The sequence below is a fragment of the Opisthocomus hoazin genome, chromosome 19 (genome assembly GCF_030867145.1).
Source record: "Opisthocomus hoazin isolate bOpiHoa1 chromosome 19, bOpiHoa1.hap1, whole genome shotgun sequence".
Lineage (NCBI taxonomy): Eukaryota > Metazoa > Chordata > Aves > Opisthocomiformes > Opisthocomidae > Opisthocomus > Opisthocomus hoazin.
Window position 1 is genome coordinate 12,743,941 of NC_134432.1, and position 13,062 is coordinate 12,757,002.

At 42.1% G+C, this 13,062-nt stretch overlaps 1 protein-coding gene across 2 annotated transcripts in view; it reads left to right on the forward strand.

The window, feature by feature from the left end:
* NUP214 (nucleoporin 214) overlaps window positions 1-13,062 on the forward strand; it is a 44,227-nt gene that overhangs the window by 13,155 nt on the left and 18,010 nt on the right. For both annotated transcript variants that reach the window (XM_075439336.1, XM_075439337.1), the window contains exons 16-27: window positions 254-403; window positions 647-805; window positions 2,992-3,095; window positions 3,638-3,820; window positions 4,313-4,398; window positions 4,504-4,587; window positions 4,921-5,166; window positions 5,877-6,038; window positions 6,968-7,076; window positions 10,193-10,268; window positions 10,973-11,081; window positions 12,266-12,371. In XM_075439336.1, coding sequence (XP_075295451.1) covers window positions 254-403; window positions 647-805; window positions 2,992-3,095; window positions 3,638-3,820; window positions 4,313-4,398; window positions 4,504-4,587; window positions 4,921-5,166; window positions 5,877-6,038; window positions 6,968-7,076; window positions 10,193-10,268; window positions 10,973-11,081; window positions 12,266-12,371 — 1,574 coding nt within the window. The remainder of the gene's footprint in view (window positions 1-253; window positions 404-646; window positions 806-2,991; window positions 3,096-3,637; window positions 3,821-4,312; window positions 4,399-4,503; window positions 4,588-4,920; window positions 5,167-5,876; window positions 6,039-6,967; window positions 7,077-10,192; window positions 10,269-10,972; window positions 11,082-12,265; window positions 12,372-13,062) is intronic.

A 13,062-nucleotide genomic window follows, 5' to 3' on the forward strand; every position in this document is an offset into this window, starting at 1 on the left:
TGGTTTAGAAATCAGAATGGAAAGCTTGGTTTGTAATTGCTGTTTGTGTGTCCTGGTCAGTCATCTTTAATTTCAGTTGCTGTGCTGGAAAACTGGTTTATTCTTTCCTGTTAATGTTCAAGAATAATTTCCTGCTTTTGCTGCAAAGTGACAGGTGTTTATGGTGTAGTAGAAACATTGCCCAGAGCTGTGACATTTGTTCCAGACCTTGCTATGTTTCAGTGGCTGCACTTTCTTCCGCTTGACTTTGTAGATTGCACATTTTCAAAAGGAGATGGAGGAACTGAAGGCCCGGACTTCCAAAGCCTGTTTCCAAGTTGGTACTCCAGAGGAAATGAAGATGTTGCGAACTGAGTCAGATGATCTTCACACCTTCCTCTTGGAAATTAAAGAGACGACAGAGGTGAGCAGAGTATCTTCAAGCTGTTTAGCTCCTCAGCAGTGACTGTTCCTTGTCTGATGTTTCTGCTTAACCTGCTCAAGCCGAACTGATGTAGACGGAACATCTGATTGGGCTGCTTTAATGTAAGGGTGATGTTTACATTTGTGCTTTCAGGCAGACACCTGCGGAAGCCCCTGTGCTTGAGATGGTAATGAAAAAATGTCACTTTCAACCTTGTCCCATCTGTTCTATTTCCGTTTGCAGTCACTTCATGGAGATATTAGTATTCTGAAGACAACCTTGCTGGAGGGATTTGCAGGGGTAGAAGAGGCTAGAGAACAGAATGAACGGAATCATAGCTCGGGGTATTTACACTTGCTCTATAAGAAACCTTTGGATCCCAAGAGTGAAGCACAGCTTCAGGTATGAAACATGTCAGCCAACTTCTAATCTAGAGTTTTAAATAAAATAAAATGGAGACTTGTGTGTGCAAGTGTCCAGCAGTTTTGTTCTGCCCTAGGTATTTGCTGTTTCAACATAGTCTAGTAAAACTGTGATGAGCTTTGTTTTCCATGAGTTTGCAAGACATGCTGAAAATCATTTCCTAAAGCTCCTCTGTGTTGCTGCCGTTTGCAGTGATGATTCAGAACTCCTGCTGAAGTAAAGTAGTTCACCTGAATCTGTTCGAAGCTTAGAGTGTGACTCTTGACATCCTGTTCCTTCTCAGTCTGTAGTGTTTGCTTAGGGATTTCAGTTAAAAGAATTTTTTTTTCCAACACTTTCTAGAAGAGTTCTTGGAATTATTTTTATCTTCAGCAAGTGCCTTATGGAACAATTTGATGATTTATTATGACTTAGAGAATTGTGTGGTTAATTTCATGGATGGCAGAGCATAAAGCTAAATGATATTCTAAAAGCTGAGGTACAAAGGACAATAACCAGCAGTACATAAAAGAGGCTTTCAAAGGCATGAAAGAAACTAGGGGTGAAGCACTCTTTTTGTTACAGCTCTGGTGATGAGAGGGCCATTTAACCCTAAGCAAGACAGAGTGAATATGCCCTACAAATGATGTTTTACAGTCTTTTATACACTGATAAGTTCCCCTCAAGAAGTTTGACTAGCAGGCTGAAGACATAATGGAATGTCATCTTCGTTACAGTAGGTATCGAGCATGCACACAGACAGTTACTGGAAATCAGCTGATGTGAAGTAATTTCCTTTAGATTTCATCTCCAGTCTTCACCTGGATTCTGTAGATTGATTCACAGTCTTAATTGTATGCCTGCTTTGATGTCCAGTATTTCTCTGTGACATTTCAGGCTTATGCTTGTGACTTCAGAGAGGTGCTAATCTTGAAAGGCTTGTTTCACTGATCTAGAGAGAGGATCATGAGGAAAGAATAACAGAGTGGGAGAGAAGTGGAAGTGAATTGGAATGTAAGCAGAGAGCTTTCAGATCAACTTTCTAACAGTTTACGAGAAGGACAGGTCTAGTCTGACTCTTAAATTTTGTGCAGTCTACATCATCCTCATTCTCCTGGGTGAGACAAGGTCACTTCGTCAGCTCTGTGAATTAGGTTTCAATGAAGTTCAAAAGATCCTGAGGCTTTTCTGATGTCCAGCCATATCGATTTGCTGTCCAGAGACTTGCGGCTATATAATGCTCATAGTTGCTGGAGAGAAACCCATCCTTGGTAGTGTGTAACACTAAGCCCACAGTAGGACTGGATTTGGTTTCAGCTTGGGTATGTCACATTAGAATTTCATGCTGCATCTTGAAAATGGTTGCAGTGGAATTTTTTCCCAAGCTGTGTTATTTGGCTGTTATTGTCATTGTATTTAAGTGAGCATTCTGAGATGAGCTGAAACCAACTGCAGCTTCCATTTCTGTTTTACGAGATCGGAGTTCGAGACATGTTCATGCTGTGACAGGCTGGAGGGATGACAATAATGAGACTGAACGCTGGTTTTGTTTAGGGAACAGGGTTTGTAGCCAGAGGTCTGTGGCTCAGTTGTGCCAGTTGTGCAACTATGTGGTCATGGATAAGTCCATTTACTCTCTCTGCCTTTTTTTTTTTCTTCCCTACCTATAAAACCCAAGTTAATTTCTTGCCTTAATGTGAGAGTTGTGAGCACTTGTGAATGCTTTCATGAATCATAGTCTGTGAACACTGGTCCTAGAGCCGCGTGAATAGCCTGCAAAGCTTTGATCACGTATAATTGTTAGAAGTTTCAACATTGTAAAATGGGAGCGAATGACTCATGTTTTGGAAATGAGATTTGAAGTAAGTTTGGTTTGTCTAGTGCCTGATGTTTGCATAACCCTTTCTGTAAAGACATGGCAATGTTTTGCAAACCTTATGGAAAGTGTTATTTCTAGTTGAGAGCTGTGATAAAATATCCAACCCAAGCCCTGTGGGTAACCCCATTGATGGATAAGTAGATTTTTCACTGTCTTGGGTTCTGTTGTGCTGGTGAAACTTTACAGGTAGATATATGGGAAAGTGCCATATGGCTTGGGCTGAATGAGCCCAAAGGGTCTTCAGCTTCTTCAACTAAAACTGAGGTTTCTGAAGTGACTTAAAGGCTGACTTTATTCTGTATGGTAGGAAATTCGCCGCTTGCACCAGTATGTGAAGTTTGCTGTTCAGGATGTGAATGACGTTCTGGATTTGGAGTGGGATCGGCACCTGGAACAGAAGAGAAAGCAGAAGTAAGTAACTGACATTGGAATACAGAACAACTGTAGGGAACATGTCTGTGAATCGGGCATTTGTCTCTGATCAACAGACAAAAACTTTTTTCCATTTAACAGTATGGCCTTTTTTCAAGGGGGTCTGGGAATAAAGCTAGACTAAGACACCTAATGGGGGCTACAGGTTCAGACTGTTTGGCATCATACGTGTTACAAACTTGCTGCATCTGTGTGTGCAGTGTAGGTAGTGCTTGCAGGAAAAAAACCTATAAAATAAACTTCGTAGAAACCAAATGCATCCATTGGTGGTAACTAGTGCAGACTTTCTAATAAATAAAATGTCTTGAAGTAAATGAGCTAAATGAATAAACTTGCAGCATGTCCAAAGGAGACATATGCATTTGAGATGAACTGCACTGCTTTGGTGTTCAAACCAAACTATGTTTGACCTCATGGAGTTTAAGTAGCTAGAACTGCTAAACTACTTTGTGTATGCATGACTGCTTGTGGCCAGATACGTGGAATGGTCCTTATCCCTGTCTCTTCATCTGTGTCTTAAGGCGTCTCATAGTTCCTGAGCGAGAGACTTTGTTTAACACCCTGGCTAATAACCGGGAAATAATCAATCAGCAGAGGAAGAGACTAAATCAGCTCGTGAACAGCCTGCAGCAACTCCGACTGTATAATCAGACATCTCAGTGGAGTGTTCCCAGTGATACATCTTCTCTTAGCAGTGCTCAAAGGTATGTGAAACACGAGTTCCTGAGTGGTATTGACACTCCTTCTCTCTTGCCCCCAGCAATGGGCAAGGATGCGTCCTCCAAAGAATGATGTTTTGTGGATGTGGTGTGGGAGGACAGGATGTCCAAAAAATGATAACTGAACTGAGCCCAGGTGATACTGAAGCTCATTGGTTGTGTTCTGGGACACGCTGTTTGCTTATCAGAAATTTCCCCTAAAAGTTAGGGGAATTTTTTATAGTTAACAGGGTAATAGAGCCTCCAGGCTGAGGTACTGCTGGGTGTCTGTCTGAATTCAGGGAAAGAAATGAATGGCTCTTAGAGTTTTAAAAATAATTAAAGATGCATATGTTTAAATAGCGCAATAGCTAGAGGAGCCAGTTGTTTTTCCAGGTAAGCCAGTGGTTATAGCGGCTGCTTTGGCCCCCTTTTGTTCCTGATTTGGTTGGCTTGTTTCTGCTGATCATGGTTTTTCACTGCTCTGCCTTGTCCTAGATTTGACAGTGACCTTGAAAGCCTACGCAATGCCTTGATGAAAACTACCTTGGAATCACATGCCAAACCTCTGCCTAAAATACCTGGTAATTTGTTCTTTCTTCCTGGCACTCACACCATAAATGTGAATTACATTTTTTTTGACTTGCAGTTTGATTATAGACTACTAACTCCTGTCTTCCATTTTCCAGCTAAATTATCCCCTGTGAAACAGGCACAGTTGAGGAATTTCCTAGCCAAGAGGAAAACTCCACCAATTAGGTCTACAGCTCCAGGTAAACCTTTAGTTACCATACAAGTCTGAAATGCTTCCTAGGAGGGTGATTTGCCTGCTGTGGGAATCAGTCCTGAAGTTAGCTTTTGGCTTCTCACTCCTCAGCCCCTATTTCTTATTTCCTGTTCCCTCATCTGCTCTCAGTAAGAAATTCCTTTGGTTATCATCTTGTTGAAGACAGCCTTTCCTGGCAGTGGAGAAGGCAAATCCTATCAATGCAGGATTAAAACAAGCCAGTAGAAGAGCATGCTAAAATAGGGTGTCACTGTCTTGGCTGTTAGGCTGGGTGGTTTCCTCAACTTAATGCCCACACATTTTGTTTCTGATATCGCAGCAAGTTTGTCCCGATCTGCCTTCTTGTCCACAAGATACTATGAAGATTTGGATGAAGTCAGTTCAACATCCTCAGTTTCCCAGTCACTGGAGAATGATGATTCACAGGCAGTGGACCAGGAAGAAGAGGTTGCTCCAGTCCAAGTCCCTCGTCATGCTCCTGTGGTCCGTACTCCCTCTGTCCAGCCTGGTTTGATGGTTCAGTCTCCGTCCTTTGCGAAACAGAACGTCTCCCTGGGTGCTTTGTGTGAGTTGCTTTTGCAATGTCTCTCCTATTCTGCGTATATTCTTGTTGGTATCTTTACCATTGTATCCATTGCCAGTGCTTCCGGTCCTGGGGAAATGAGATTGCAGCATGCAGATTTGCATCACCAAATTTCCAGAAGCAGTTAGCAGAGTGGCACTGTAACCTCATTAACTTGAGCTAAAAGTGCTAAATTATCTTGACTCATTGACTGTGTTTTTCTGATAGCCTGTTTCTTTCAGATAGTACTGACCATAGGTAGTATTGTCTTCCTTTAGTAATTCGCCTTAAGTGTATGTCATTATTTCTTAAAATAATGCCCAAAGACCAGGAAACTGAAGTGCTACTGCATTTGGTTGATGTGGCCAAGGGTAGGAGTTCTGAGCCCATTGAGTCACTGAGTTTTCCTTGTGCGAGAGGTTTCTAATCTCTGTAGCCAGAGAGAACAATAAGGTGTCAGCAGAAGTGTCTGTAACAGCAAACTGAAAGTCTCCTAATGCATTGAAATGAGATCTATTCAGATTTACTTGCTAAATTCATTGGGATATTCAGAAACTGCCAGGGACAGATTGTGTTGATTGTTTAAAAGGCCTGTGTGTCAGTCTTGTCAGAAGGAAGCTGTGTACTTAGAGGAATTGTAGTTCAGCAAAAACTTTCAAGTCTCCCTGATTTCTAGAGATACAGTGAACTGTAATATTTTTGTTTGTTTTTAGTGCCTACTTCTTCAAACAGAATCATACCCCAAGGGGCAGACAGTACAATGCTTGCAACAAAGACTGTGAAACATGGGGCCCCTGCTCCCATGGTCACTGTTCCAGCACCACAAGCAGCTGCCGCAGCAGCTCTGCGGAGGCAGATGGCTAACCAGTCCCCAGGTAAAAGAATGGCTGATTGCCCAAGTGACCTCTGAGCAGCTGAATGTGGCTTTCACAGGAACTTAGTGCTCTCGAAGGAGAAGATCATCAGGCAAAACGTGGTGCAGATTTGTATTTATTGCAACTCTGTGCTATCCAGTGTTCCTTTGTCTTCCTTCTTCCTGTAAGCTGCTAGTACAAAATGCCTGAGAAACTCCCACGTGAGGTTTGTTTGCACCCCTTCTCATCTGTGCAGAGGCAGAAATGTCGATCCTGGCATGGCCATTGATCTGCGTGCAGGAAACTCTGTTGAAGAGCAAAGGATGTCACTGGCCTATATTAATCACCCTTCAGTATTAGCTATACAATTAAAGATCTGAATGGTATAACTATTTTAATATTGAAACGTTAAAGGTGGACTGTTGGGTTAAGCTTTGGATCTGCTTGTAAGGTTTTGAGTTGACAGGAGAAAGGTTCCCCAATTTCAGCTTTTGACATTTCTTGGTGCTTCCCCAGCACTGCAGCGTCTGTGCAGAAAAGAAACAAAATTCAGTTACGGGTAGAGGAATTGGATTAGTTTATTTTCCTTGCCCAAGGAAAGCAAAAGTGCAGCAAGTGCACTAGTGGCCTGAATTTTGGCAGAGTCTGGGAGGTAACTACACAGGTCATTTTTGTTAACCTCAGACATTACAATGGAGGTAAAGGAAATTAAATTGGTCAGCTAACAGCGAAAAATGTAGCAACTATATAGAAAGATGTCCACTTCTTTGTTGTCCTTATTGACGGCTGAGATACCAAATGTTTTGGGCCAGATACACCACATACCTTCTAGAAACTTGGATAGACTTCTTCTGAAATTACTCATAGGCACCATATAGAATGAAATGCTTAATATGGAGATCATCTTTACCTCTTTCTCCCCCCCCCCCTTTTTGTTTTTCCCCTTAAAGCTGTAAGCACCTCCTTGACTGAATCAACTCTGAAAAACGTTCCTCAGGTGGTGAATGTGCGAGAACTCAAGACTGGTGCGTTGACTCCAGCTGTCTCCACAGTAATAGGGTGAGTGGGTGCTCCCCTTCTTTCCAGTAGCCTTCGGTAGCACTTGCAGTAGAGCCCATCTGCCGGTGGGGAGCAGTAGTAGTATTTTACATAGTCTGACTGTAAGACCTAAAGTGGATGCATTTGAAGAAGAGTATTGGGTTTGTGGAATGAAAGGAAGAAAAATTTTCTTTCCAGGTCATTCAAGGATTTGTTAATGGCTTGTCCTGAACAAATGATGAGACCAGTATTAACCTTCTTCTCCATTAGTCTGTGAAATGCATTTTAGTGCATCCTCTCCTTTTGGGATCCAGTGGTTTTACTGCTAATATGTACTTTGGATCTGGTATCTCTCCAGTCACTACCTCAGTTCTGTCTTTTTCTGTGAGGGAAATGAACCCTGCTGTCACTGAGTGTGGTGTGTGAGCTTACGCTGTCCAGATGTTGTTCCTTCTGCTTCGTCATCCATTACAAAGAAAACTTACTCTGGAGTTATGCCTCTTCTGTCTGTTCCCAGATTCACCCTCTGAGGGAGGGTGAACTGTACTCTGACTTTTCTGGAAACTTGTCTCAAATTTTTTCTCTCCCTCCTACAGACAACAGCCAGCTCAGCTCATTCCAGAGATTTCTGTCTTGTCACCAGCCACAGAACTAGTCCTTTTTCCTGTTGTTGTAATAACCTTGAAACTGTCTTTGCTTGGAGTTCCTGCCGTTGCTTGAAGCCAAGATAATGCATGGCCATTTCTGGGCTGGGGAGGCAAGGGCACTACAAAGTCTGAGCCGAGTTGGGGTTACTGTATAAAGCAGGATAAAGTCACCACATCTGTCTGATTAGAAGGCCGCATGGAGTTGCAAATGCTTTGTCATATAGCTGTGGCCTATATGCGCAGCTCATGGAGCAATTTCTGTTACATCATTTCTGGTTTTCATACCTGTGTGTATACTCTTCACTGTCAAAGAAAAAAGGTGAAATTCCTTTAATGCAGCTTTTCAGAAAGGGAACAGAGTCTTACCGTGGTGGTACTCAGCTGCTGACCTTGAAATCTACTGCATGGTTTCTTCTGCATTTTAAATGGGGAACAGTTTGGGAGCTTTTTACTATTTTATTTTCTCCTAAAAGTGATAAACTGAGAGTGGGAAGGGCAATGCTGTATATTTTGAAAACAGCTCTGCTTTGGGAGATTTTGATAAAAGCGACGTTATGACCAGAAGAGTTGTCCACCCTTTGTTTCATCAAAACTGTGATGAAAAAAGTAAAGAGTACTGGCTGTGTACATAGACGAGGACGTAAGCCAGCAATACATACCTGAGGTTGGTTTTCACTTCAACTGTAGTTAAAGAGCCGCCTTACTTTCAGTCAGTTTTAGATTGGCAGTATTGATTCATTTCTTTGATTTATAGAGCACCAGCTAGCTTGGTGTCTTGAAGGCTTTTTACAGTCTTGCCTTATAGCTGACCCCATAAAAATGTACTCTCTAAAAATTCTACGCAAATGAACCATGCCTGCCAGTCAGATTCAGCACTTAAAGAGCATTCACCCAGCAGAGTTAATTCACCAGTTCTTGCTACTTCAGACATCCTGGCTTTCTTTTGCCACCACAGCATGCTCTTCGGGTTGTTAAGCAGTAATGATTTTTCAGTTGTTATCAGTTGTTCAGTGGCCTGTGGCTGGGTGTGTTGGTGGTCCCAGTCCAGTCACATATATAGTTTTCAGTGCAAAAAACCCCCTCTTTCCACAACTGAAGTCAAAACCAGCATTTTCATAGCCTTGTCAGAGACGCAGTGGGTCAAGTGATCTTGAGACTTTTCTGGGGGAAAGGTCCCACCCTATCATGAATTTCACAGACCTTCTGTTGTTGACGGTTCATATGAACTTGAAATTTACAGCTGCACCTTCCCAACATGGACTCTTTCCAGTACTAATCTGAAGTTTTCCTTGGTTGCTTTACTTTTTCTCCTGTCAGAGAACAAATGCAGGCTGTGCAACATAGAGGGGGAGAGTGCTCATTGCTGGAAGGAAGGACTCGCTAGTAATGCAAAACTGTTCAAGGCACAAAACCCTATCTAAGACCAAAAGGCTATGCAAAATTACTGTTGCGTGCATGTGTCCCCTTCCTTCGGAATATAGTAGGAAATTTTGTGAGTTGGCCTATAGCTGACCAAATAGTAAATGCAGTTTGGGAGTCCTCATGCTTTAGGAGATGCACAACTTTTGATGCCCAGATTCACTTACTGTCTGGGATTTGCAGCCTCAGCCCTTTCTGTGGTACACAGATTACTTATTGCTTTAGGGAACACCTGGCCTGATCAAGATGGAAAGTGCCTGCTAGGGCAAGGCCTTTGCTACTAAGAGAATGCAATCAATGTTGAATTTAAGCCTCTGAAAGCTTCTGATATTGGCTGTTGAAGCTGCTGTACCTGGTGAGCCACAGACTTGAGGAGATGGGGGAACAGCCATCCACTTGCAGCATTTCTGCCATTTGGTGTGTTAATGGCCTGCAGCATGTAGGTAGGATGCTTCACCCTAGAAGTAGCTGCCGTTCTGCAGCAATCGTCTGTGGGCTCTGATGTACAATTTACATCATAGTCAAAATTCCCAAGCCTATAATGTAGGATATAGGTTAATTTTATCCCAGTTCTTACCATGACTTCAATAAAGTTTATACTACACTTCAAAGACCTACAGCTCTTCCCTGCCCGCCCCCCCCCCCCCAGCTTTGTCTCCTTGCTCAGCATTTCACAGAGTTGCAGATACTTGCCTGGGCTCCACACTGTAAAGCAAGCTTCTTATATTTGTTATCCACTAGGCATAAAATTGTAATCCCCTTACCTGCTGATTTTTCCTTCAACTCCCTGTAAAATAGAAAGGCCTGACTCTCTTCAGAGACAAGAGTGTGTGAAGAAGACTTGATCATTTAAGTCTAGAGCTTTAAACACGTTTGCAGACTTCCTTTGTTAAATGTGGCTGATTCATTTAAGAGGTTTATTCCCTAATCAGATTTGTTCGTTTGGTGTTGTGTGTGAAATCTTTAATAACGGTGGTTGTTCAAGACTTCTGGAAGCTGTGCTTTTTGAGAGGCAAGGAAGTCCTCTTTTAGACTAGTCGTTCACTTAACATTTTAATTTTTATTTTTAAGATCATCTGTACCTCACTCTGCAGCCCAGGCGGTCCACCAAGTTTTGGCAACTGTTGCTACAAATCAAGCTAAACAGGTATCTTTATATAGAACCCTCTCCCTGTGGAATACTGTATCTGGGCATGCTCAGCACAGAGTGGGGGTTTAATTGTTGGTAAACAGGTCATCTGAAAATCTCTTTTCACAGCTTGCTCTGCATTCTTGGGAAACCATTTATTTATCTGTGACCTTGACAGTGTGATGCCAGGCATCTCGTTGTTATGTCTTGCCTTTTCTCTCTTTTGAAGGCTTGTGGCTTTCTAATGGCCACAGCCTTGCAGCAGTAAGGGTTGCAGCTAACAACAATGGAAACTGTATTAGGTAGATATACCTAAATTTCACAAAAAAAAAAAGAAGTGCTAGGCAATCAAGGGAGAGAGTAGTTTATCTATCCTGTTATTCTGCTGAAAACATTTCTTACTGGTCAACAAGCTGCTAGGTTTTGTGTCTGCATATCAAAAAACCACGCAGCAGTCTTGGTGCCCTGGAGTCACTGAGCTATGGCCCATGGAGGCTTACCAGCCTCTGCAAGAGTCTTGTTGAAGAAGTTGAGTATTGAACCTGCATTTAAGTGCCAAGATGTAATGGGCCGAAGATTGAAGGGCGCTTCTAAGTGCTTCGACCACCTTCCTCTAGTTTGTTCTGAAGTCATTGGATGACTCTCATAGTATCAGACCAAGGTCAGAAGGACCTTTGTTAATGGGCAGACGGCACTGACCTGGAGTGGTTTTGTATTTCTAGACACCTCTAACAAGCTCGCTTAAGGGACAGACCCCACCTTCCTCTGTGTGTGCACCCTGTCCTGTGGCATCTACAGCTGGTCCAACATCATCTGGCAACAAAACCTCAGGTAAGTTGTCTTCAGTGGAGATGGAAATAAGGCCTGGATGTCTCTTGCCACCTGTCAGGGTGTGCAATCTAGAGAATGGAGACACTGAGGAAAAAAGATTTGCATCCGTTGAGAGGCTGCTGTGCTAGTCTCGAGGGAGAGGCTTTGAGAAACCAACGTACAGAAGAGCGGGCGAGTGATTTTTGAATACAGCCCTGTGTTTTGCCTCTGAACCTGTACCTAGAACGCAGTAATAGAATTCATTGTTCAGAGTGTACTCAGAATGTGTAACCCTTATCAAGAAATGTTGAAAGAACATCTGCCAAAGGCTACTGTGCTTTGACAGCAACTCAAAAGCAGCCATCTTTGCTGTTTTGTTTTTTAAACATGAAGGTTGTGCTGTTTTTAAACGTTTTAAACATGGTGGTTTGATTTTTAAATATGCAGCACCATAGGAGTACCTGAACTAGCTTGAAATGAACGAATTCAGGTATGGGGTCTGTTGAGCGGGGACCAACTTCAAAGCCAGTTCAGATACTGTATCAGTCGCACACAGTTTAGAAGCTTCTAAGGGAATGCTCAGTTTACATCATTCAGTGCAAACGGGAAGAGGAAATACTTACGGAAGGAAGGAATTGATTTTTAATGTGTATTGGATAATAATGATTGCATTGGACATAGTTTTATAAGCCTCTTGCATAAAAGTCTGAAATCTGTCTCTGTTGCTCTTCTGCCTTTAATCCATGGATGTAGGTTGCCTCTTAGCCAGGGGTAAGAAGAAGTAAAAATAGCTGGGAATCGTATTTGACTTGGCAAACGCTTCTTAAATTTGGATTTATTGAAAATGTTAGCTCCTGAATTTGATAGCACTTCCTTTTAATATGAAATGTGTTTTGAGATGTTGAGAGATTTTACAAAGGATTTCCTCATTTTATTGTTCAGTTTTTATTCTCAAGATGGTGTCTGTCTTTGCTCTAATCTGATACGTTATTTCCTTAAGTCTTTGAAATAACTCATGTTCTCTGACATTGTAGCAGGAATGTTTCTGTGTACAAATATCAGACCTAGTATAAGTGGCAAAAAAGCTTTGTTTCCAATTGATAAAACTGCAGACTGTGTGTGTGCAAATTACTGCTTTCTTTTCTGATAGTTGGATGACAAAGAGCTTTTTTCTTTTTTGTAATGCTTGTTCTTGTAACTTGCAGGACAAGGGACAGTAAAAACTGTTACAGCGGTGACTTCTTCTACAGTGACATCAGTACAAGCAACAACTGCACAGCTTAACAAAGCATTCTCGTTTTCAACTGTGGGGTCTGTATGAACATTAATATTTATTCATAGTTGACGTTAAATATGAGTATCGGCTGTTGCAGCAAGTGTTACCTACAAGCTGCATAATACTGTAAAATAGTACCTGCAAATGTTGGATTGGTAGGGCAGGGGTTGCAACAGAGTTCTGGGAAGACCTTCTTGTTGTGGAAGCCTACCTAAGTGAGATCTGAAAGTCTGGGAGAATTTGACACAGTATCCTGTTGCTTTGAGATCTTTTCAGTCTATAACTAATGAAGAGTAAATAATGACTGACTTTCTTTTCAGGTTTATCTATAGTGGACTATTGAACAAATCATACACTTTGTGTACTGGTATTTCTCATCATCAAGTGATGATTTGAGATTAGAGCAATATGACTGGTTAAAGCACCCACTCAAGGTCTGATGCACTGGATTCACTGACTGTCTTTAATTGCCTGTCACCACTTGTCATAGAGTCAGAGGAGAACATTTATGGTGTATCTTGTATATTGGGGTTAAGAAAGAGGAATAAGAGGCAGACCATAGCTAGTTTTAAACCTTGTTCTTTATTTAGTGAACAGAGAGCAGTAGCAGGAAAATCATCCCTAGCAAGTTGTGCAGAGGCACGTGAATGAACTTTGGCTTCACAGCAGCAGGAGAAGAGGTTGAACACTGGAACCTACTGCTCCCAGGGAAGAAGAAGAAAGAAC